At 35.8% G+C, this 26274-nt stretch overlaps 2 protein-coding genes and 1 long non-coding RNA gene across 6 annotated transcripts in view; 2 read left to right on the forward strand and 1 right to left on the reverse strand.

Moving 5' to 3' along the window:
- The window catches only part of LOC133517958 (ubiquitin carboxyl-terminal hydrolase CYLD), a 33939-nt gene extending 20251 nt beyond the window's left edge, over positions 1-13688 (reverse strand). Inside the window, exons 1-2 of the mRNA XM_061851453.1 lie at positions 13634-13688; positions 13260-13395 (exon numbers count right to left, since the gene is read on the reverse strand). Of these exons, the coding sequence (XP_061707437.1) occupies positions 13260-13313 (54 nt within the window). The 5' untranslated portion in view covers positions 13314-13395; positions 13634-13688. The remainder of the gene's footprint in view (positions 1-13259; positions 13396-13633) is intronic.
- LOC133517955 (probable phosphorylase b kinase regulatory subunit beta) overlaps positions 1-26274 on the forward strand; it is a 55284-nt gene that overhangs the window by 2366 nt on the left and 26644 nt on the right. The window contains exons 1-9 of one of the 4 annotated variants that reach the window (XM_061851449.1): positions 19580-19714; positions 20492-20615; positions 21666-21801; positions 22289-22571; positions 22993-23122; positions 23749-23900; positions 24177-24513; positions 24770-24859; positions 25360-25383. In XM_061851449.1, the coding sequence (XP_061707433.1) occupies positions 20513-20615; positions 21666-21801; positions 22289-22571; positions 22993-23122; positions 23749-23900; positions 24177-24513; positions 24770-24859; positions 25360-25383 (1255 nt within the window). In that variant the 5' untranslated portion in view covers positions 19580-19714; positions 20492-20512. The other 3 variants (XM_061851448.1, XM_061851450.1, XM_061851447.1) reach the window with 3 other exon arrangements.
- Positions 13695-18927, forward strand: LOC133517959 (uncharacterized). Its single transcript, XR_009799429.1, has 2 exons — positions 13695-16211; positions 16744-18927. It is a non-coding gene; the product is annotated as an uncharacterized LOC133517959 (long non-coding RNA).

The raw sequence follows: 26274 nt of genomic DNA on the forward strand, positions 1-26274 counted from the left end.
GGCCGTGCATTCTGTCATAAAAGTCGTCATGGATATCGTTTTATAGGTTTTAGGGAGTGCAGATTTCGAAAATGATGACCATTTTGGAATCCAAGATGGCGGCCGTGCACTCTGTCATAAAAGTCGTCATGGATATCGTTTTATAGGTTTTAGGGAGTGCAGATTTCGAAAATGATGACCATTTTGGAATCCAAGATGGCGGCCGTGCATTCTGTCATAAAAGTCGTCATGGATATCGTTTTATAGGTTTTAGGGAGTGCAGATTTCGAAAATGATGACCATTTTGGAATCCAAGATGGCGGCCATGCACTCTGTCATAAAAGTCGTCATGGATATCATTTTATAGGTTTTAGGGAGTGCAGATTTCGAAAATGATGACCATTTTGGAATCCAAGATGGCGGCCGTGCACTCTGTCATAAAAGTCGTCATGGATATCGTTTTATAGGTTTTAGGGAGTGCAGATTTCGAAAATGATGACCATTTTGGAATCCAAGATGGCGGCCGTGCACTCTGTCATAAAAGTCGTCATGGATATCATTTTATAGGTTTTAGGGAGTGCAGATTTCGAAAATGATGACCATTTTGGAATCCAAGATGGCGGCCGTGCATTCTGTCATAAAAGTCGTCATGGATATCGTTTTATAGGTTTTAGGGAGTGCAGATTTCGAAAATGATGACCATTTTGGAATCCAAGATGGCGGCCGTGCACTCTGTCATAAAAGTCGTCATGGATATCGTTTTATAGGTTTTAGGGAGTGCAGATTTCGAAAATGATGACCATTTTGGAATCCAAGATGGCGGCCGTGCATTCTGTCATAAAAGTCGTCATGGATATCGTTTTATAGGTTTTAGGGAGTGCAGATTTCGAAAATGATGACCATTTTGGAATCCAAGATGGCGGCCGTGCACTCTGTCATAAAAGTCGTCATGGATATCGTTTTATAGGTTTTAGGGAGTGCAGATATCGAAAATGATGACCATTTTGGAATCCAAGATGGCGGCCGTGCACTCTGTCATAAAAGTCGTCATGGATATCGTTTTATGGGCCGATCAACTTTTTTATGTATAAACGCGTCCCGTTTACTTCAAAAATATTAAACACTACTTTTTATTACATAAAAGATGTAATTAGATGTTAATTATTTAATCAGATCTATTGTTTTGTGTTTGCCTTAGTTTTATAAAGCAAACTTTTTCCATTTTTATAGAAAATACTTCGTGACTCGGGTGACGAAATTTTTGTTTCATACAAAATCCCACTGTCCCCCAGGCCTACTGACTTGCTTTTATTGGATATTCTGAAAAAGAATTCCATTACAACTTCCTGTATTTGGAGCTTTTTATAAACAAATTAGTTACTTTTATTTAAATTCTTATTAATGCGCACGATATATATAATTTAAGTATACAAAATATTTTTTCAAAACTATGTCCCCAAGGCGTTAAGATATTACGAGTCGGCTGAGTCACAGGATACATTGTTTTGCTAAGTGCGAGTGAGACAGGCTATGAACGGCTCAGCCAATACGAGCTGGATCTACGTATCGCGTGATGACGTCTGCGTTTGCTTTAGGTTCTTACTGGCTCGGCCATTTCGTCCGTGACTCACGAGGTGGTAGCGTGTGTTTATTGTGTGTCGGCTGAGTGACATTAGAATTCCGGTAAGTATATACCTTTCGAATCTAATTTGTATCTTAGTTTAGTTCCTTTTAGGTCTGAAATGCTCAGTGTATATATTTTTATCGTAATTTAAAGAGTTTTACGACAAAAACAACAAAACAATGTTAAAATGTCTCTTTAGTCACAGTCCCCTTAGTCACGGAAATCGTGACTCAGAAGACTTTTTGCGTGACTTAAGAGACATTATTAGTTTGATTAACCTTAAATCATTATATAATACGTTAAATTTAATACTGATAGTTAGTGCTTCAGTTGCTAGAATAGTACTAAAGCACAATATTTTTTTTTCGTATCTGCAACCTCGAATTTCATAGTTTTTATGCATATATCGCATCCGCGGATGTTTTAGATAATGTGAACCTGACTCTATAATATTCGATTTAAATAACCAAATTTACAATACAATCCCCACATTTTAACTTTATTATCACATTTATTATATTTTTAAAGCAAAGGCACATCGTCTTTACCTATTTTACAAGTCGATTCGTTTGTTTCAGTAGCAATGCCACTTACAGCGGCAGAAAGACAAAAACGCTATAAAGAGAAACTTAAACTTGACCCTGAAAAGTATGAAAATTACAAAAATAAACAACGAGCACACTATCACGCAAAAAAGAGACTTGTCAAAGATTTAACGCCACAAGAAAGATACAATGCGCGGGTAATTTGGAAACTAAGGCAGCAAAATTTAAGACGGAATAGGAAAAATTTAAACAGAGTTCTTAATGAAACCCCTCCAAGCTCTCCGACGATGATGGAGCCTAATATCCCTCAGCCAGAAAATATAGAGCATATAAATATGGTACCTGAAAATGCTTCTGGGATCGACAGTCCTCAAAGCATAACCAGAAAGAAAGGAGGCCGCAAACAAATAAGACGAGACCGATCTAAATTATTCCGGGAAAATTTACAATTAAGGCGAGAAATAGAGCAGCTGAAGAAAAAATCACACAAATACAAAAAACGTTTACAAAGGATCCCGAAACAGGATAAACGCAAACCTAGTAAAAGTAGTAAGTATGAAGAACTCTCCAACGCAATAAAAGAAAGGTATCAAAACATGAAGACTCGCAATGAAAAGAATTTACTGAAGGGCATATTCACGAATGTTGACAGCTCAAGAAGAGAAGAAATGATTAAAGAATCCCTGGGTTTGAAAGGAAAAATAAGAGATACGTTAAAAGTGCGAACATCGGCAACAAAGTTAAAACAATCAATAAAAGATTTTTTCCTCAGAGAAGATGTTTCGAGAGCGACAGCCGGAAAAAAAGAAACGATTACCAAGCAAGGAGAAAAAGTTCAAAAAAGGTTTTTACTTGACACCCAGAAAAACTTGCACAAAACTTTTCTGTCCGAAAACTTCGGTGTAAAATGTTCGTACTATTACTTTACTAGGAACAAGCCGTTCTATATTCTTAAGCCTTCAGTGAGTGGACGTGAAATGTGCCTCTGCAAAACCCACACCAACCCATTGTACAAGGCTAAAGCATTAAAAACTCAAGGTGTTATTAAGACCCACGATATAAACCAGCTCATTGTTGCAACAGTTTGCGATGCTAAAGTACAAGCCTGCATGTATGGGACTTGTGATCAATGTTCTCATTTAAACATACAAGCTGAAAGTCCTGAAAAAAATAACAATAAAATTCAGTGGAAAGAGTGGGGAAGAGTAGAAGAGACATACGAGAAAGACGGAAAAACTATGAAAACCTTTAAGAATGTAAAACTAGATAAAGAAAGTACAGTAAAAGAACTGTTGTCTGTATTTAATACAGAACTAAAAATTTTGAAAAAACATATTTACAACATGAAGGTTCAATTCAAAAGCTTTAGGCAAGCTATCGACAATTTGCAGCAAACCGAAGTGGTTGTGGTTGCGGACTTTAGTGAAAATTATAGCTGCAAACATCATGAAGAAATACAAGCGCATCACTTCGGTGGCTCCAGACAACAAGTATCACTTCATACTGTTGTAGTGTATTTTATGACAGAAAACAACAAAAAAGTCAAATCCTACTGTACTGTGTCATCAAATACTAATCACCAACCTGCAGCTATATGGGCACATATGGATCCAGTGTTAAAGGACATCCGTAGTTCTCATCCAGATATTACAACCATCCATTTCTTTAGTGACGGTCCCTTCAGCCAGTATCGTCAAAAACAAAACTTCTACCTCAGCTCTACTGCGACTTTTGAACACGGGTTTCTTGCTATGTCCTGGTCTTTCTTTGAGGCAGGGCATGGCAAAGGGCCAGCCGATGGAATAGGTGGATACCTAAAAAGGTCAGCTGATGAGTTGGTAGCTAGGGGTGAAGACATTTCAAACAGTAAGCAATTTCACGATGTTCTAAAAGATATAAGCAAGATTAAACTCTACGAAATTTCATCCGAAGACATTGCAAAAATAGCCGATAAAATACCTCTAAATATTCATCCACTTCCAGGCACGAAATATGTACACCAAACATTTACAACCGTTGTAGGAAAATTAAAATATAGGAACCTTAGCTGTTTCTGCAGTAGAGGTTTTTGTGAATGTCTTTCACCAAAAAATTATGAACCACTTAGACCTGTAACTAAGAATGTAAAGGATAAGAAACAGAACAAAAAGAAGGCAAACAATTTTAATGAAAGTAGACTTAGCTCCGACGATGATGAGGTATTAAGTAACTACAGGAGTTCACGGCAAAAGTCCACTTTTAAAGAGATTGACTTACTGGAACTGACAAAAGCCCACAACAAGAACTGGTATGATACTGTTTATCCTGAAACTTCCGATGACGATGAATATACACGTTCACAACCTAGTACATCAGCAAATGCAACGGGTAAAGAAAATCGAGGAATGCAGTGTGGAGACTTCCTATTAGTAAATGTAAGTTCTAGCAAAGGGAAAACTTTTAAATATGTCTGTATTGTCGATGAGCTGCACGATGACGGTGATATAAGAGTCACGTTTTTACGTTATGTTAAAAATAAAAGTACTTTTGTTTTAGATAAAACTGATGTTGCTGATATAGACTATACAGACATAGTTACAATTTTGGATAAGCCGAATATTACTATTAAACGAGGCGTACAATATTACATTTTCAAACAGAATGTGGAAGTTGCGAAATAATGGGCATTTCTTTAGGCGCGATTCGTTGCTCTAGCATTTTACGATGGCGAGTGACGAAGTTTTATTATGATTCAATATTCTAATTACGTTTAATCTACTCGCCATCGTAAAATACAAGTTGAGCTATATGTACTTTAGAGAAATTAAATTTTTGTTACTCTTTTACAATGACTTGAATAAGCATATGTTACCTAAACTCTTGTCTAAAAACTTTTTTAGATTATCTTTTTTTTTGGTTAAGTTCACTATCAAATGTGATTTAGGTTGTTATATTATTTTCTATGATTAAAAGAAGTTTATATTTTGTTTCATTGTTTAAAATATTGAAGAAAGATTTCTTATTTTCGACTGATCTCACGATTTATCACGCTTTTCATATTTGTATTTGTTTGTCAAGAATGTTTGTTGGTAAAACATTTATTTGGAAACTTTTAGTTGTTTTAAGTATGTATTTTTTAACTGTTGTTAAAAAATACATACTTGGGTACTACTTTAATTTAAGAATATTGTTTAATTTTTTGTTGATCTCACGACTTAGAGTAGTAATACAAGTTATAATATGGAAGATTTATATAATATTATGTTTTTTGTAACTTATCTAGACATCTAGTAATCATATGTTGATTCCTAATCTTCAAGGTAAGTGTAATTGTGTCTCTTGAGTCACATGTTTTGTCTCTTCGCTTACAATGTTGTCCCCCTAAATTGCAACAGATTACCGGCTTTTAAACAGTTCATAAAAACATTCATTGACATTATATACAAATAATGTTTCGCTTAGAACTGTGTTAAGTACCGTCACTATATATTTTTTATTTATATTGAGTGCATACTGAGTTATGGTAAAAAATATTCACATCAAACTACCCATGTGACTCAAGAGACAAAAACAACCCCAGTATTACGAAATTGAGACTGAATTTTGTACCTTTTATTGTGTAACTGTGTTCATTATTAATAACTTTCAGTAATAAAGGAAATAGTTTTTGATTTAAATGTAGTTTCCTTATCAAAATGGAGAAATCCGTGTCTGTGACTCAGTAGACGTTTTACGTGACTGTGTTATCAAATCTATGTTTAATTTCCATCAAAACAATAACGAGCGATGCTCGAGATATATTTGCAATCTTTGGAAGTGTTATTATCAATATTAAATAATATTGTGAGGAAAAACAAAACTTTATTATTTTGCAAAAAAAGTTGATTTGATACAAGAAATAGTTGATCCGCCCTTATAGTTTTAGGGAGTGCAGATTTCGAAAATGATGACCATTTTGGCATCCAAGATGGCGGCCGTGCACTATGTCATTAAAGTCGTCATGGATATCGTTTTATAGGTATTAGGGAATGCAGATTTCGAAATTGATGACCATTTTGGAATCCAAGATGGCGGCCGTGCATTCTGTCATAAAAGTCGTCATAGATATCGTTTTATAGGTTTTAGGGAGTGTAGATTTCAAAAATGATGACCATTTTGGAATCCAAGATGGCGGCCGTGCACTCTGTCATAAAAGTCGTCATGGATATCGTTTATAGGTTTTAGGGAGTGCAGATTTCGAAAATGATGACCATTTTGGAATCGAAGATGGCGGCCGTGCATTCTGTCATAAAAGTCGTCATGGATATCGTTTTATAGGTTTTAGGGAGTGCAGATTTCGAAAATGATGACCATTTTGGAATCCAAGATGGCGGCCGTGCACTCTGTCATAAAAGTCGTCATGGATATCGTTTTATAGGTTTTAGGGAGTGCAGATTTCGAAAATGATGACCATTTTGGAATCGAAGATGGCGGCCGTGCATTCTGTCATAAAAGTCGTCATGGATATCGTTTTATAGGTTTTAGGGAGTGCAGATTTCGAAAATGATGACCATTTTGGAATCCAAGATGGCGGCCGTGCACTCTGTCATAAAAGTCGTCATAGATATCGTTTTATAGGTTTTAGGGAGTGCAGATTTCGAAAATGATGACCATTTTGGAATCCAAGATGGCGGCCGTGCATTCTGTCATAAAAGTCGTCATGGATATCGTTTTATAGGTTTTAGGGAGTGCAGATTTCGAAAATGATGACCATTTTGGAATCCAAGATGGCGGCCGTGCATTCTGTCATAAAAGTCGTCATGGATATCGTTTTATAGGTTTTAGGGAGTGCAGATTTCGAAATTGATGACCATTTTGGAATCCAAGATGGCGGCCGTGCACTCTGTCATAAAAGTCGTCATGGATATCGTTTTATAGGTTTTAGGGAGTGCAGATTTCGAAAATGGTGACCATTTTGGAATCCAAGATGGCGGCCGTGCACTCTGTCATAAAAGTCGTCATGGATATCGTTTTATAGTTTTAGGGAGTGCAGATTTCGAAAATGATGACCATTTTGGCATCCATGATGGCGGCCGTGCACTATGTCATTAAAGTCGTCATGGATATCGTTTTATAGGTATTAGGGAATGCAGATTTCGAAATTGATGACCATTTTGGAATCCAAGATGGCGGCCGTGCTTTCTGTCATAAAAGTCGTCATAGATATCGTTTTATAGGTTTTAGGGAGTGCAGATTTCGAAAATGATGACCATTTTGGAATCCAAGATGGCGGCCGTGCACTCTGTCATAAAAGTCGTCATGGATATCATTTTATAGGTTTTAGGGAGTGCAGATTTCGAAAATGATGACCATTTTGGAATCCAAGATGGCGGCCGTGCATTCTGTCATAAAAGTCGTCATGGATATCGTTTTATAGGTTTTAGGGAGTGCAGATTTCGAAAATGATGAACATTTTGGAATCCAAGATGGCGGCCGTGCACTATGTCATTAAAGTCGTCATGGATATCGTTTTATAGGTTTTAGGGAGTGCAGATTTCGAAAATGATGACCATTTTGGAATCCAAGATGGCGGCCGTGCACTCTGTCATAAAAGTCGTCATGGATATCGTTTCATAGGTTTTAGGGAGTGCAGATTTCGAAAATGATCACCATTTTGGAATCCAAGATGGCGGCCGCACGGTGGGCTGAAAATCGGCCTTCATAGAAATAGAAACCGAAGTATTAATTTTGAACTTTTTTTATTGCAATAGCTTTTGTTGGGTTTTATTGTGTCCAAAAATTAATCTTAGCTAATTTGGTTGGAAAAATAATTAATTATATATTTTTTTCAAAATCTTTGTATGGCGCGTATCAGAAAAATCGAGTTTTCTCCAAAAAAAAATTTTACCGTTATATCCTGTCAGATGATATAAAAACCAATTATTCTTGATTTTTCCACATAATTAGAATTTTCCTACGGGATGCACTTTTTTTTTTAAATCGATGTATTTTTTTATTTTTTTTTTTAGTATTTTTTTAAAATGTAATACGGTTATACTTGTTACTTTGACTACAAAAAATTAATTTGAGTTAGATCGAACCAATAATCTACGCGTAGTGAATTTTTGTTGCAGATGATTTAAGTACCAATTATTAAGGATATTTTGACATTACGCGAACTTTTCTACCGTATGCACTTATTTAATAAAAAATAAAAATCTTATTTTTTCATGCTGAAATAATTTTTGCTCATTGTTTTAATTAAGTAGATAAATAATAAACATACAAGAGTTACAAGTAGAAAATTGAAAATAAAACCATTAGATCCATCATTCACTACGCGTAAGTTATTGGTTCGATCAAACTCAAATTCATTTTTTGTAGTCAAAATAACGAGTATAACCGTATTAAATATATATATATATATCGATTATAAAAAAAGTGCACCCCGTAGGAAAATTCTAATTATGTGGAAAAGTCAAGAATAATTGGTTTTAAAATCATCTGTCAGGATATTACGGTTAAATTTTATTTTCGGAGAAAACTCGATTTTTCTGATACGCGCCATACAAAGATTTTGAAAAAAATAAAAATAACTTATTATTTTCCCAACCAAATTAGCTAAGTTTTGAGCTATATGTTTGAGCCTTTTGGGGTGGAAACCCTTGGGCCGTGGGGACCTGGCGCTCACAACATTTTTACAGAGCCTTCGAAGCGCCTCGTGTAGGCAACGGGTGACAAGAGGGCTGGCTCTTACCTCGCACAACGCATTGGCATTGCTGTCCAGCGCGGCAATGCCGCCAGCCTTCTAGGCACCTTGCCACAAGGCACCGAGCTGGAGCCAATTTTTTACTTATAACTTTAAAGTTTTAGTTTTGAATCTTTTTTCCTTTATAGCTTTATGTAGTTTTGTTTAAGATGTATTTTAATGTAGTTTTTATTTTTTATTTTTCAATAATATATTCTTAGACGCTACTTACGATAGATTAATTTTGGGACATAATAAAACCCAACAAAAGCTATTCCAATAAAATAAAGTTCAAATTTAAGACTTCGGTTTCTATTTCTATGAAGGCCGATTTTCAGCCCACCGTGCGCCGTTTTGTCACCTAACTAGTGACGGACGGATGGTCATTTTTTGGTAGGTACATGGAGATTGTATTCCTTACGTCCGACTTCCATATTTAAATTGTATCAATTTTATAGTGACATCTGGTGGCGTAGTTTGCATAATCGGAAGTCGACTTTAAGCAAAAGTTAGAGATGTCTCGATTCAATTAATATAAATCGCGTCCATCTTAACTAATGTTAACTACATTTCTAAGTGTCGCCCCATGAGTAAGACTGACACCGATAAGGCCAGAGTCAAAACGCGAGTGCAAGACATTCACCATGGAATTCGTGGATTTAGATAAAGTGAAAAGTAAAAGTAAGTTACGTTATATTCATAAAATAGGTCCTCTGGGATCCTCAGATATCGATTTTCATCTTAATCTGAGCTTAAATGCCGAAATTTAAAATGGCGTGCGTGTTCTAAAAATTTGACCTCAGGAATCATAATAAAGGTCCTCTGGGATCCTCAGATATCGATTTTCATCTTAATCTGAGCTTAAATGCCGAAATTTAAAATGGCGTGCGTTTTCTAAAAATTTTACCTCGGAATCATAATAAAGGTCCTCTGGGATCCTCAGATATCGATTTTCATCTCAATCTGAGCATAAATGCCGAAATAAAAAATGGCGTGCGTTTTCTAAAAATTTGACCTCAGATTCACAATAAAGGTCCTCTGGGGTCCTCAGATATCGATTTTCATCTTAATCTGAGCTTAAATGCCGAAATTTAAAATGGCGTGCGTTTTCTAAAAATTTGACCTCAGATTCACAACAAAGGTCCTCTGGGATTCTCAGATATCGATTTTCATCTTAATCTGAGCTTAAATGCCGAAATTTAAAATGACGTGCGGTTTCTAAAAATTTTACCTCAGATTCACAATAAAGGTCCTCTGGGATCCTCAGATATCGATTTTCATCTCAATCTGAGCTTAAATGCCGAAATCAAAAATGGCGTGCGTTTTCTACAAATTTGACCTCAGAATCATAATAAAGGTCCTCTGGGATCCTCAGATATCGATTTTCATCTCAATCTGAGCTTAAATGCCGAAATCAAAAATGGCGTGCGTTTTCTACAAATTTGACCTCAGAATCATAGTAAAGGTCCTCTGGGATCCTCAGATATCGATTTTCATCTCAATCTGAGCTTAAATGCCGAAATCAAAAATGGCGTGCGTTTTCTACAAATTTGACCTCAGAATCATAGTAAAGGTCCTCTGGTATCCTCAGATATCGATTTTCATCTCAATCTGAGCTTAAATGCCAAAATCAAAAATGGCGTGCGTTTTCCAAAAATTTTACCTCGGAATCATAATAAAGGTCCTCTGGGATTCTCAGATATCGATTTTCATCTCAATCTGAGCTTAAATGCCGAAATCAAAAATGGCGTGCGTTTTCTACAAATTTGACCTCAGAATCATAATAAAGGTCCTCTGGGATCCTCAGATATCGATTTTCATCTCAATCTGAGCTTAAATGCCGAAATAAAAAATGGCGTGCGTTTTCTAAAAATTTGACCTCAGAATCATAATAAAGATCCTCTGGGATCCTCAGATATCGATTTTCACCTTAATCTGAGCTTAAATGCCGAAATTTTAAATGGCGTGCGTTTTCTAAAAATTTGACCTCGGAATCATAATAAAGGTCCTCTGGGATCCTCAGATATCGATTTTCATCTCAATCTGAGCTTAAATGCCGAAATCAAAAATGGCGTGCGTTTTCTAAAAATTTGACCTCAGATTCACAATAAAGGTCCTCTGGGATCCCCAGATATCGATTTACATCTCAATCTGAGCTTAAATGCCGAAATCAAAAATGGCGTGCGTTTTTTACAAATTTGACCTCAGAATCATAATAAAGGTCCTCTGGGATCCTCAGATATCTATTTTCATCTTAATCTGAGCTTAAATGCCCAAATTTAAAATGGCGTGCGTTTTCTAAAAATTTGACCTCAGAATCATAATAAAGATCCTCTGGGATCCTCAGATATCGATTTTCATCTTAATCTGAGCTTAAATGCCGAAATTTAAAATGGCGTGCGTTTTCTAAAAAATTGACCTCAGATTCACAATAAAGGTCCTCTGGGATCCTCAGATATCGATTTTCATCTCAATCTGAGCTTAAATGCCGAAATCAAAAATGGCGTGCGTTTTCTAAAAATTTGACCTCAGATTCACAATAAAGGTCCTCTGGGATCCTCAGATATCGATTTTCATCTCAATCTGAGCTTAAATGCGGAAATAAAAAATGGCGTGCGTTTTCTAAAAATTTGACCTCAGAATCATAATAAAGATCCTCTGGGAACCTCAGATATCGATTTTCACCTTAATCTGAGCTTAAATGCCGAAATTTAAAATGGCGTGCGTTTTCTAAAAATTTGACCTCAGAATCATAATAAATATCCTCTGGGATCCTCAGATATCGATTTTCACCTTAATCTGAGCTTAAATGCCGAAATTTAAAATGGCGTGCGTTTTCTAAAAATTTGACCTCGGAATCATAATAAAGGTCCTCTGGGATCCTCAGATATCGATTTTCATCTCAATCTGAGCTTAAATGCCGAAATCAAAAATGGCGTGCGTTTTCTAAAAATTTGACCTCAGATTCACAATAAAGGTCCTCTGGGATCCTCAGATATCGATTTTCATCTCAATCTGAGCTTAAATGCCGAAATCAAAAATGGCGTGCGTTTTCTACAAATTTGACCTCAGAATCATAATAAAGGTCCTCTGGGATCCTCAGATATCGATTTACATCTGAATCTGAGCTTAAATGCCGAAATAAAAAATGGCGTGCGTTTTCTAAAAATTTGACCTCAGAATCATAATAAAGATCCTCTGGGATCCTCAGATATCGATTTTCATCTTAATCTGAGCTTAAATGCCGAAATTTAAAATGGCGTGCGTTTTCTAAAAATTTGACCTCGGAATCATAATAAAGGTCCTCTGGGATTCTCAGATATCGATTTTCACCTTAATCTGAGCTTAAATGCCGAAATTTAAAATGGCGTGCGTTTTCTAAAAATTTGACCTCGGAATCATAATAAAGGTCCTCTGGGATCCTCAGATATCGATTTTCATCTCAATCTGAGCTTAAATGCCGAAATCAAAAATGGCGTGCGTTTTATAAAAATTTGACCTCAGATTCACAACAAAGGTCCTCTGGGATCCTCAGATATCGATTTTCATCTCAATCTGAGCTTAAATGCCGAAATCAAAAATGGCGTGCGTTTTCTACAAATTTGACCTCAGAATCATAATAAAGGTCCTCTGGGATCCTCAGATATCGATTTTCATCTCAATCTGAGCTTAAATGCCGAAATCAAAAATGGCGTGCGTTTTCTAAAAATTTGACCTCAGAATCATAATAAAGATCCTCTGGGATCCACAGATATCGATTTTCATCTTAATCTGAGCTTAAATGCCCAAATCCAAGATGGCGGGCGATCATTCAAATTGAGTGACCGGTTTGTATTCGGGTATCCGATCGCGTGGCAAGATACTATTACTTAAGGGTACCGTTGGACGGAAGCTTGTTTGGATACCCAAAGTATTGATATCGCTTCCGGAATGCTATTTTAACGGTCGGGTACCCTTTCAAAATTGTTTTAAAGTCTAAGGGTACCGTTTGGACGGAAGCTTGTTTGGATACCTAAAGTATTGATACCGCTTCCGTAATGCTATTTCAACGGTCGGGTACCGTTTCAAAATTGTTTTAAAGGTACTTTTATTTAACGGTACCGTTTGGACGGAAGCTTATTTGGATACCCAAAGCGTTGATATCGGTACCGAAATGCTAGTTTAACGGTCGGGTACCCTTTAAAAAGACCGGTCAAAACCGTTTTTAAGGGTACCTTTTCAGTCCCTGGTTTCAGTTATGTTAGCAGTTAGCTCATGCAAATTTTATGACATAAGGTAATTTTTCTAGTAATATGTTAATTAAAAAAAGAGACTGGTGTTATAATTAATATTTGGCCACAAGCATATGTTCTTAAATGCAAAAAAAGGAATCATGTTAGGAAAATAAATGGTTCTTTGTTAAAACCTTATCTTCGGAGGACCTTGTTTTTTGACTTTCTTGAGGAATTTGATCACTCATCCCGTTGTATCAAGTAATATATTTTACTCCATGGTTTACAGAAACGATATTAAAATGATTAGAATCGTCCCTGCTAACAGATCTATAGCGTAAAAAAAGTATAGTACTAACTTAACAAGCTATAATAATTAGGCAATCCTATACTTACGTACAAATAAACAAGAAAAATAACTACATATTCGAAACAATCATTCTTACACTATACAAACCTGCAAAATAATATTGGAATTTGTTGGTGATGATTACACAAAAAATGAAGTTTATGATATGAGTATTTACTTCTACAGCCTTAATTAGATATTAAACCAAATAAAACATACCTATGCCAACGAAATTGATGATAAAGGTAAAAGGTAATCCAATTATATTGAATATTACTTTTTTTTTTTTTTTTTTTTTTTTTTTTTTTTTTTTTTTTATGGCATCGCGCTCCTGGCGCATTCAGCCAAACGAGTAAAACGGGGAAACGGAATTAAAGGATTACATTATAACGGATATGTCGGAATTTGGACAAGGATCAGGGAATGGTAATATATTATAATAAATTATAATTTTATATTATGACGTGAAAGGAATGAATACAATGATTTAAATATATATGGAGAAGAATTATTAATATACAGGAGTGTTCTAATAGATGTGGGAAACGGAACTTTTAAATCTGACAGCTGTCTTAATAATATAGAACGGTCATATAGGTTACAATTACCTGAAAAGAATATATGATTAAGATCAGCGGGATCAGCTCCACAAATACATGCGGAACTGGCCACGCGATTTTGTAGTTTCAGGTGTTCCGGTGTACATACGTGACCCAATCTCATTCGAATTAACATACTGGTTGCAGGCTTTGGCAAAGAGATTTTAGCAAACCAAGGTTTGGCAGGAATTGATCTTTGTATGCTCCGATAATGTAACGCAGCGGCACCCGCACCAGATGCCCATAATTTTGTCCATTCCTTTCTTAGGTATATTTTAGGCAGTGCCAACAGGTCTTCCGCAACATTCTTAAATGGAAACATGTCTCCAGAACTAATGGCATCTCGAGCTAAGTCATCCACCCTTTCATTACCTTTAATCCCTCTGTGTCCAGGGATCCAGGCAATGGAAACCGAGTAACCTTTAAGATGACATTTTTGCAGTAGACTACGGATTTGATAAATAATTGGGTTATTAGATTTAGATTTGAAAGGAAATTTAGATATTGATTGAAGAGAACTTAAAGAGTCTGAAAAAATGACTGTTTTTTTAAGATGCATTATGATGATAAACTCTAATGCTTTAAGGATTCCAAAGCACTCACCACTATACACAGAGGATTCTGGAGGCAATTTTATCTTTTGGTAAATATTAGATTGAATGTGAAGCACACCAATACCGACACAACCATTGGTGGACATCTTAGAAGCATCTGTATACATATGGTTAGCACCCTGACAATCAGTATCAATAAAACTCAGAAATTGTTGATTTTGATCTATATCATTCTTTGATATACCTATATCCAGGAGAACTGGTGGAACTAGTATAAGAGACTCATATTCATGCTGAAAAATGGGAAGTGATGAAGAGCTAACAGTGGGAGCTGAAATAGATTTAAGTTTTTGAAAACTTTTGATTAAGCAAGGAGGGCTCTTGTGTTTCCAATAGTTGGATGTACTTATTTGAAGTAGAAGGTTAGACAAGATAATCCAGAGTTGGTGATTAGAGAATTGGGAGCAACGGAAAATAAATCTATCACAAAGATATTGGCGTCGTAAATGGAGCGGAGGCTCACAACACTCAACTTGCATAGCATTGATAGGGCTTGATTTCATGGCACCACAAATTATTCTCAAGGCTTTAGATTGAATATGATCTAGTTTTTGGAAGCCAACGACATATCCAGGCTCTAACAAAAATGTCCCATAATCTAAAATGCTTCTTATTAAGGCATTGTACATTAGTTTCATACAAAAAGGATGGGAACCCCACCAAACTCCAGAAACACACCTAAGGATATTAATATTTTTTTCACATTTAGAAACTATGTACTCACAATGTGGGAGACCTGTTAATTTACTATCTAAAATTACACCAAGGAATTTAGTTTTATCTTTTACTGAAATGGAGTAGTTATCAAATTGCACTTTGATTGGAGGAGGAAATAGTTTTCTAGTAAATAAAACTACAACACTTTTAGGAACAGAAAGTTCTAAACCATTAGAATCTAACCATGACCTCAAGAAACATAAGGAACAAGTGACTGATCTACTAGCCTGTTCAGGAGAAAGATTTGATGAATAAAGTAATAAATCATCGGCATACTGTAAGACCCTAACAGTACCATTTAGAGATGACTCTAAATCAGATGTATAGATATTGTATAATAATGGACTTAATACAGACCCTTGTGGTAGTCCTCTCCACACTAAACGAGAAATTCTATTGTTGTCATTTATAAGACTGATGGACCGTTCAGATAAAAGGTTTATTACAAAATGACTTAACATTTGTGGAATGCCTAACTTGAAAAGCTTTTCCTGTAACACTGAAACTAATACATTATCATAAGCAGCACTTATATCCAGAAAAGCAGCTACTACTGACTCATTTTTAGAAAATGCCAGTCGTATATCTGCAATTAATATTGACAAACTATCATAAGTAGATCTACCTTTTCGGAATCCAAACTGACTATGAGATAATAAATGGTTCTTTTCAACAAAAAATTCTAGCCTGTTTTTAATTAAGTGTTCAGCTACTTTTGCAAATACTGAGGAAAGGGCAATAGGGCGATAGGAAGAAACATCTGATGCTGGTTTATTGGGTTTTAAAATAGGAATAACTATCTGGGATCTCCATGAATCTGGGACTATACCGGACTGGATAACCGAATTTATTATGCTCAGATAATAAGTAAGTATGCCATCACTGGCATTTACTAAAAATGAGTAAGGCACACCATCTTCACCAGGAGCACTATCTTTTAAATTGCTTAAAACACCTTTTAGTTCCTCCATTTTAAAAGGGCAATTAAAAGTGGAGTCTAAGGAAGGATCATATAAGAAGGTTGCAGGTTGGAACACAAACTCTTCAGGAACAGATGAAGGTGCTAGTCTGTCTATAAATTGTTGTGCAAGATTAGGAGGCAGTGTACGCCTTGAGGGTTCATTGAATGCATGTCTGAACCTTTTGATGTTGTTCCAAACTATGGAAGGTTTTACATTAGGATTGAGAGACGCACAGAATCGTCTCCAACCTTCATATTTCTTCCTACGTAACAATTTTTTAGTATCACGTGCGACCTGCATGTAAGACTCAAAGTTTTCAGTAGTCATAAAATGACGATAAAGTTTTTCAGCCTCCTTTCGTTGTTTAATGGCTTGGGAACAATCCTGATCCCACCAAGGAGGAGAGGGGATTTTATTAATTACAGTATTTTTTACAGGAAATACATCATCAGCTGCTTCTGTGATCACCCGGGCCAAAGCAACCGAGCAACCAACTACGTCAGTATCATCTAAACTAGGCAAAAACAATAATTTCTTCTCTACACAGCATTTAAAGTTTTTCCAGTCAGCATTACATAGATTGTATTTAAGCCTAGGGCTAGGTTTCGGAGATGGTCGTGTAGATGAAGGAAATGAGACTATAATTGGAAAATGATCACTACCAAATGTAGAATCTAGAGTTTGCCAGGTGAAAGAAGATGCCAGTTCAGCAGAGCAAATGGATAGATCAACAGCGCTGGGTGATTCTGTAGGCGCTGTACGGCGAGTTGGAGAGCCAGTATTCAGGACACAAAGATTGTGATCATCTAAGATTTTTAAAACACGATGTCCATTATAGTTGGATACTGAACTGCCCCAAAACTGATGGTGTGAATTGAAATCTCCTAGAATCAACAAGGGCCTAGGTAGAGAGGAAATTATTTGTTCTAATTCATTAAAAATAGAAGATGATTGATGAGGAATATATACAGAGAGGATGCAGATGTTATTTACAATGGCAGCAATAATTGAAAAATCATCACTATGAGATGGGAGATGAAGAGATGAAAATGATTCAGAATTCCTGACGAGTAAAGCTACTCCACCCCACCCGTCAGGACGGTCCTCTCTGAGGCATGAATAGCCAGTAGCTCTTAGAAGAGCTCCAGGCTTGAGCCATGTCTCAGATAGGGCAAAAACACAAGGTTTAAATTTATTTAGTAAATGAATGAAATCATGTTTTTTATTGATTATGCTTCTGCAATTCCATTGTATTATATTGTCCATTGTTTTTAATTGCAAATGTAAGAGAGTCAATCATAGGGGCAACGTGGGACGGTAAAGTAAGGTTTGGCTTGGACAAAAGAGTTCTTAAGGCCTCAATAGACTCAGCGATTACTAGTCGTTCTTCCTTTTCTGTTTCCTGACGTAGAGCACAACCGTTTGCAGGAGAAGGGATGGAGTATTCACTTATTATGGCCCGATGTGCAGCCACATCATAGCCATGGGTAGTCTTTTTAACAGAAGGACGAGGTTTCAACAAAATAGTTTTTCTGCTGCTATGGCTAGGAGGGCGCATATTCGAACTAGGGTTTGTAACTGAATTTTGAGCACTATTATGTGGTAAATTTGATTGTATATGTGGTTGTGACTTAACCATATCAGCAAACGATTTCGATATAGCTGGGTGCAGTTTAACGGCTTCTCCATAGGAGATGCAGTTATTTGCCATACTGACTTTAATTTCTTTTTGCCTTACATGTTCTGGGCATGACCTGTTTGTGGCAAAGTGAAAGCCATTGCATAAACAGCAAATGGCATCCTCCTCCTCCACTGCACAGGTATTTCCAGGATGCATTTCCCCGCACTTGAAACATTTAGGCTTCGAACGACAGTTATTTTTGGTATGTCCAAATTTACAGCATAAAAAGCATTGAATGGTAGGAAAAATGTACAATTCAACGGCAAGAGAGTTGTAGCATGAAAAGACTCGTTTCGGTAATACTTGACCGTCAAATGTCAATACAACTGTCTCTGAGGGTTGCCAGGTAACAGAACCGTTAACCACAACTCTGTGGTTCAAACGTCGTACTTTTAATACTTTTCCACACCCCATGGGCACGGAAATGTTGGAAACTATTTCCTCCTCCGACCACTGTGCTGGAATACCTCGAACCAAGCCCATACGGGTCACAGAAAACGACGGAATGTATGCGGTAAGATTTTCTGATTCAAGACACGTATCAGTAACAAATAAGTTTGCGTCAACGTAATTTGAAAACGACATCGCTATACGTGTCCTACCAATGCGCTTAACACTTCCATTTATAATGTTTCTGAAGCCTTTTTTTAGTAAAAATTTCCCAAAGGACACCGGGTGCAGAGATGATTTTGCATCTGTTTGTTTCATTTGTACGTGCACCGTGAAGGGAGCAACATCGGAAGATGAAAATAAATTCCTGCCAACCTTGGTATTAGAAGAGTCATTTTTTGTATTTAAGTTATCCGAAGAGTTTTTGGTAACCTGAATGTTAGAGTTTGAAGGAGCTTGGGTTTCTTGTATGATGTTCTGACAATCGCACGAATAGTCCCCGCCATTATTTTTCCTTCTTTTTTTATTACATGTTTTGCATCTTTTGTGACTCTTATTTCTTTTCAATTCACTTCTGCTCCCCACAGAAGAGTCCGTGTCCATTGCTGAATCGATAATAACATTACTTCCGACCTGGAGGTTATCACCTCCAGGGTCGGGAGGATCGTCATCCCCCATTACATATATACGAAAAAACTTACCAACTACGACGAAATTACACTAATTATATATACAAATACAACAATATATACAAACTATGTGAAAAATTATATACAAATTACTGATTCCCTGATCTATAATATTAAAATGGAAATTAAATTTACAAGAAACCTAAAACTGGACCGCCGCGTTTCACGTTTCCCGCGCTTTTTTTTTTTCGAATATTACTTTTTGCACATAGAATTAACAAATGTTAAAAGTGTGTGTTGATATGTTGTTGAAACCTTTTTTTTATAATGATATTAATGATAAATGAGCATTTTAGAGGGCTGTTAAAAACTCATGATAATACGGAATAATTTATTTCTCTTATTATTTTATTATAAAATTACCAATTTATATATACAAATCAAGCTATTTTTTTAATATCTAACATTTTCTTTTAGCTCCATGTAAGAAGTTACGGTTTAATGAATACAAAAGTTAATGAGAATAAGATAAAAGCTAACTTTGCAAATTCATAGCTTAAGTCACTTTGACATATGACACTGACACAGTTGTCAAAACAAAGGAATCATGGAAACATGTTGAAACGCTTTTTTGTGATCCGAGTCCGAGATTTACTTAGTGTTAACAATATTTTCGATGTATAATATTTTTGTTTTATAACACAAAAGGTAAAAATAAAAGAATTTATAATACATTTGACTGGTATAGCCAAAAGAGAAATAAAAAGTAGGCATAAAACTAAAACATTCACCTAATTTGAACCTTAGTGAAGTTGAACATCGAAAAACGTTTTAGTAACGGCGTAAACTGTGTAGAGACATTTTAATTTTTGGAAATAATTCTATTTTATTCGTAAGATATCACTTTCCTTTAAGTATTAGTACTAAAATTTAGCAACGAAAAGTTAGTTCACCAAGGTACACTTATGGATTCCTGATTTATATTTACCAAACAAATTTGACCTTTCAATGTCGTCACTTAAATTTAATTAAAAAAAGGTAAATAGACAAGATTATTCAATTTTGCTTCTGTATTGTTCATGTATCGTCCGGCTTATGGTTTATTTGGTTTTGCTTGGATCAAATGAGCCAATATACTTACAAAACAAACTTATTGTGAAGTATGCTTTTTTTGTATATGTTGCTGAATAGTTATCTTCTATTATTTATCTATATTATTTAGAAACTTAATTTATAACTTTTAGCCCATGAACATGACTTTGTTTGCATAAAAGACCTCAGACTGTCCCCCAGCCCCTTCCTCTTAATACTCTAGTACTAAATTCTAGCATTTGTAACCACTATTGCACCCCTTTAAGGGTTTCATTCTAGGATTTAAAGAAGCCTATTTGGCTATTTCCTTTTCTAGGTTAAAAACAATCTGTATGCCATTGTTATTTCCTGACAAATGTAGGCCCTTATATTATATTATTTTTGTAATTTCAGGCATTACCAGATAGAGATACAATGATTAGACAGGGGAGTATAGATGATATTAATGCTCAGCAATTTCTGAAGATATCCAATTATGAAGATACTGTTAGGCAGCTAGATATATATTATGCAATTGGTAAGTAATTCTAGTTACCTTTTCATACATTTTGTAAATAAAATAAATTATGTCTTTTGGAAATGAGAGAAACGGTTTTACTGTATCTCAGTATTAATTATTATGAACTACTACTTTAGTTTAACCCTTGGAGTGATAGGTCGATGACTCCCGACCGATTATGTCATTTAAATTTCAAATTTGATTAAATGATATAAAATCAAAATTCCAATAACCCAAAAACGACATATGCCACTTGAAGAGTTAAGTAAGATTACATAAAATAAATATTGAGTTTAAATCTTATACACACTACACTTAACCTTTCGAGACCCGTGGGCTCCCTGGGTAGCCAGCTTCGAAAACCAATGACGGAATGTCACTATATTTCTCCGGGTCTCCAAAGGTTCAAATAGAATTGATTGTAATAGAGAGGTAAAGTCTAAGAAAAAAATGTGCCCCTTAGTTTGACATCCAAACCAGATGGTGCTGTACTGCACCTTACATTTTGTGGTCACTGAATTGTCATATATCAACTTTTGTCAATCTAAGTTACCCCAAAATGTATGGAACTCTACAGCGCCATCTCGCTTACCTGTCAAATTCGAAGCACAAAATTGTCGTAGATTTTACACATCTTACTTGATCAATGTATCTTTGCTTGAATTGACAAAATTTAATATGATAAGTGTTGCGAATGCAACTTATTATTATATAAAAATCGATGCAGTAGCTAAACGCAGCCGTCGGGCTCGGCTAGTATTCGGAGGCTTTTTAAAAGCACCAATAGGAGCGCTCCACATAATCTGTATCGCGGCCAATTAGAAGCATTTAAATTTAAACCTTTTGTACTGATCAAATATTGCAAATCACTCTTTCATCATCCTCCATACTATCAACACCCACTTTTCTACATTGAACCGTTTTGACAAGAACCCTTGTAAACCAGTACCCTTTGGAAGATTATACTTCGCTTTATTATAAATCGAAGTTTTATTTAAGTCGTCGAGATCCTGACCTGACAATAAGGATTTTATATTAATGATTCTATAAATTATTTTAAATTTACAGTGAAAAGACAATTGCTCCGGTTTCAAAGTCCGATCACTGGACTATTTCCAGTGCTATCCTCTGACCTCCACATTGGTAGTGTGAGGGATAGTATCTACTGTGCAGCTGCAGTATGGGGCCTATACCAAGCATACAGGTTGGTTAGGAAAAAATCAATCCAGTTATCAAGAAGTACAGATAGGTTCTAGCAACACATTCTTACTTTTGAAGAGATAATACTTGGCTTTCTTTGAATGTACAATAAGCTGCAGAGATAACTGACTCCTGTATAGAAGCTTGTTTGCAGAGGAGTCAGTTAGCTATGCAGCTTACTCTACATATACAAACATATCACAGTCATGCTGATGATGAACTATCTTTGGCGCTCATTTGAGTTAGAAACATTTTTTTATGATATTTACAATATCCTAGTTGTTTTTTTACCCTTTTAACTGCCATACCGGGTGCCATCATCGGAAATCACGCTAAATTAAACCCTATCACTTTGTAGTAAAGTTCAAAATCTTTGCGGCATTCCTCTAAGGAGTCTAAGGCTTTTAAAATTGAAGTCATTGTAGTGCAACCTTCAACCAGTTTAATTTTTACCAATATGCTTATTTCTTTCTTTCATGTTCAATTGACAGACGCATCGACGACGATCGCGGCAAGTCGCACGAGCTCGGCCAGAGCACGGTCAAATGCATGCGTGGAATCCTCGAGTGCTGGGTGAAGCAGTCCGCTCGCGTCGAGGCGTTCAAGACGAGGCAGATGGCCGCGCACGCACTGCACGTCAAGTTCCACCTCACAACTGGGGAGCCAGTGCTGTCAGATAACCAGTACCATCACCTGCAGATAGATGTTGTTTCATTATATCTGCTGTTTCTTGTGCAGATGATTACGTCGGGCCTGCAAATTATATATACGCAGGTTTGTGGAATATTACGTTTAACCAAGTCCTGAAGTCCAGTCCTACTTCGACTGTCTGACATCCAAAAAACCATTATCTTCAGATATAATATAAATGTTGTATTTAGTTTTCTTCAAGCAGATATAGATATCTTGTCGTCTTCAAAACATACATACGGGTGTAGCCGTAGCTTGAATAATAATAATATAATAAAATATTGCATACGATAGATAGATAGATAAAGTGTTTATTTGATTGCTGCAAATACAGACAATATTAATGTGATAATCTGTGTATAAGTGAGCGCTATTTCCTAATCCTAACAATTTCCTTTACAATCTATTATTATTATGTAGGTATATATTTGTCATTATGTTTGTCAACGTCATATCAATTTAAACTTAATCGCCTTATTTTAAAGTACATTATTCTATATTTCAGGATGAAGTAGCTTTTATACAAAACTTGGTGTATTATGTGGAGCGAGCATATAGGACGCCAGATTATGGAATGTGGGAGCGCGGCTCTAAATACAATGACGGCAAACCAGAAATCCATGCTTCATCCATAGGTAAACACTAATGTCGTACAACAAGAAATCTACGGCATTGACAACAGCTAAAGAGCAATTAATTAGGAGACTAATTTACCACAGACACATTAATATTTGAACAAGTAATAATATGTACATTATTGGCATTTAAGCGCTGTTAGACTTTTCTACTTTCTACATTACACAGTACCCGTACGATCTGGCAGCGAAATAAAGAATATGTACTTTGTCGGACCTACAATAAGATGGGATAGAGTTACACCAAGATAACTCTGCAGCGGTTTTGATAGCACAGACTGTGTAATTGTTATTTATACGTCATAATTTCGTAAAAGTTTGACGTTTAAAATAACACTTGCACAGTTGGTGCTATCAAAATAACTGCGGAGTAATCTTGGTCTAATTATACATATTCAATTTCTAAACTGACATTTAAACCTGACATTTTAATTTTATTTCATTTTTAATTTATTCTTAATTAAAAATAATAAAAATAAATTAATAATAATAAAAATTTAATTACTTAATTTTTTATTATTATTAATTTTTAAATGTTTTTTTGTAAAATTATATTATTGTAATAAGATAAGATAAGGTACATTATTAATTACTTGAAATTTCCTAATAAAATAAACCTGTTACAGGCATGGCAAAGGCCGCATTGGAAGCGATAAACGGCTGCAACCTGTTCGGAGACAAGGGCGCGTCGTGGAGCGTGGTGTATGTGGACATTGACGCACATAACCGCAATAGGAGTATATTCGAAACTATGCTGCCGAGGGAATCTAGTTCTAAGGTAAACCTACCAATGTCCATTACATTGTAGACTTAATATTCGAAAAAGCTTTTGAAATAACTGCCCAGGTCTACAAGGTATCTGTAATGATAAACTTCAACTTCAACATTTATTTATCAAATAGGCCACAAAGGCACTTTTACACGTCAACAAGGAATTTACATACAAGCAAAAAAGAGCCCATCACAACAATTAAGTTTAAAGATCGATTCTAAAAAGGTGGAATTAGTAATTAAATAAAATGCATAAATCTTTAAAATAGTTAATAAATTTCAGGGCGTCGACGTAGCTCTCCTACCGACTATATCATTCCCAGCGTTCGCCACGCATGAAGACCATTTATTTCAACTGACCAAATCCAACATTCTCCGGCGCTTACAAGGCAAATACGGCTTCAAACGGTTCAGCCGCGACGGTTACAAATGCGTACTAGAGGACCCTACTCGTAGATACTACAATGAGGGAGAACTCAAGGAATTTGATGGGATAGAGTCCGAGTGGCCGCTCTTTTACGTTATGATGATCATTGACGGGGTGTTTAGGACGTTACCCGATCAGGTTGAGGAGTACCAGAGGTTACTGAAGGCCAGGATATATATGGATGAGTTTGGAGGTAAATTTGATTGTCTGCTGGCTCCTACTTAAAGGGGATTTTAATAAGACGAACAAAAAGGAAACTTAATGTTATGTAGTTAAAGTCGCAATTTCAATGATCATGTAAAATACCTAACATTGAAACAATGTCTAGAGTAGAGGGCAGTGAAAAAGCAACTGAATTTTTTAGGCTTGAAGTTTATTTTAGTTATATTTTATTTCTCAAAAACTGTTATGTTTATGTGTGTTTTAGGTATTGGTTTGAATTATTTCAGATCCCGTGATTCCGTGGTTTTATTATGTTCCTCGGGAAGGAATAGAGAACGAGCGTAACGAGCCATATTCAGTCCGTCGGATGCCAGCCAGTAAGTGTTTTTTTAAACATTTTTCTGATTAAGCGTTCCCATTACGTGGCACATATGAGTTTTGAATACGTGTCCTTGACGAAATGGTATCGAAGCGAAGCAGGATAATCTAACATACATGTAATACTTATTAATTTCCTATCTATAGTGTGCTAAGCGTTTTGAGTCGCAACCATATGTAGATATCAATGCCATGGCGTAAACCAAATTATTAATCACGTCATTTTTTTATAGACTCAAAACAAGTTCGCGATAGTGTCAGACCAAGCTAACTCGGCAGTGATTTTGATAGCTCGACTGTGCAAGTGTTATTTTAATCGTCAAACTTCGATGAAATTTCTACGTTTAAAATAACACTTGCACAGTCTGTGCTATAAAAAATCGCTGCCTAGTTAGCCTGGTCTGACTCTAATCAATTCCATGCTACTGACTCCTATATTTGTTAAAAAAATAAATTAAAATTCGTTGATTTGACCAAGTTCTACAATGTGTAATTCCAGACCAACCCGGCGACGACAGCAAAGGTAAAATTGTACTAGCTTTGAGAATGATCTGTGTCTTCTTTGACTTTAATCTTCTGCACATTTTACTAGTGTCTAACAATTTTTAGTTAGTGATGCAACGCTTAACAACAAATAATTTAACGATGTCTTCTTTATATAATTTAATTTTTAATTTTATAAGGAGCTCTCTTAATTCTTCTGCTTACTGCGTCTGTAATTTTTTTTAATACCAATATACAAGCTAATCAATCAATTGACCTTAGAGTTCCTGGATTGACAAATGACGACAGTTCGGTAATAAAACGGGGAACGTGAAATTAACTCGATAAATTCTTGTGCAAACTTTTGAAAATGTGTAAGTAGAGATACTGATAGGCAAGCGACTTGATGTTTAATGCACCTCCAGTTTGTCCGCCCCACAGTTTTGAGGACCAACACTACTCTAAATAACCGGCCAAGAGCATGTCGGGCCACGCTCAGTGTAGGGTTCCGTAGTTACTCTTCCGTCACAATAAGCTAAACTGGAACTTAAAGTATAGTAAATTGTTAACCAAGGGATGAAACGGTACCTTTCACCCAAGTTAAACAAATAGGCAAATTTGCATAATCAGTACCTAATTAAAGTAAGTCTTTTTACTATGAAGGGAAAACTTTTTGCGATAACTCAAAAACAGCTAAACTGATCATGTCCGCTATAGTTTTGTAATGTCTTTCTTAAGCTCTACTTCTACGATTTTTTTCATATTTTTTGGACCTATGGTTCAAAAGTTAGAGGGGGGGGGACACATTTTATTTTTCTTTCGGAGCGATTATCTCCGAATATATTCACTTTATCAAAAAATGTTTCTTGAAACCAACCTTTCCAACGATACCCCACACTCTAGGGTTGAAGCGAAAAAAAAATTTCACCCC

The sequence above is a fragment of the Cydia pomonella genome, chromosome 5 (genome assembly GCF_033807575.1).
Source record: "Cydia pomonella isolate Wapato2018A chromosome 5, ilCydPomo1, whole genome shotgun sequence".
NCBI classification, from domain to species: domain Eukaryota; kingdom Metazoa; phylum Arthropoda; class Insecta; order Lepidoptera; family Tortricidae; genus Cydia; species Cydia pomonella.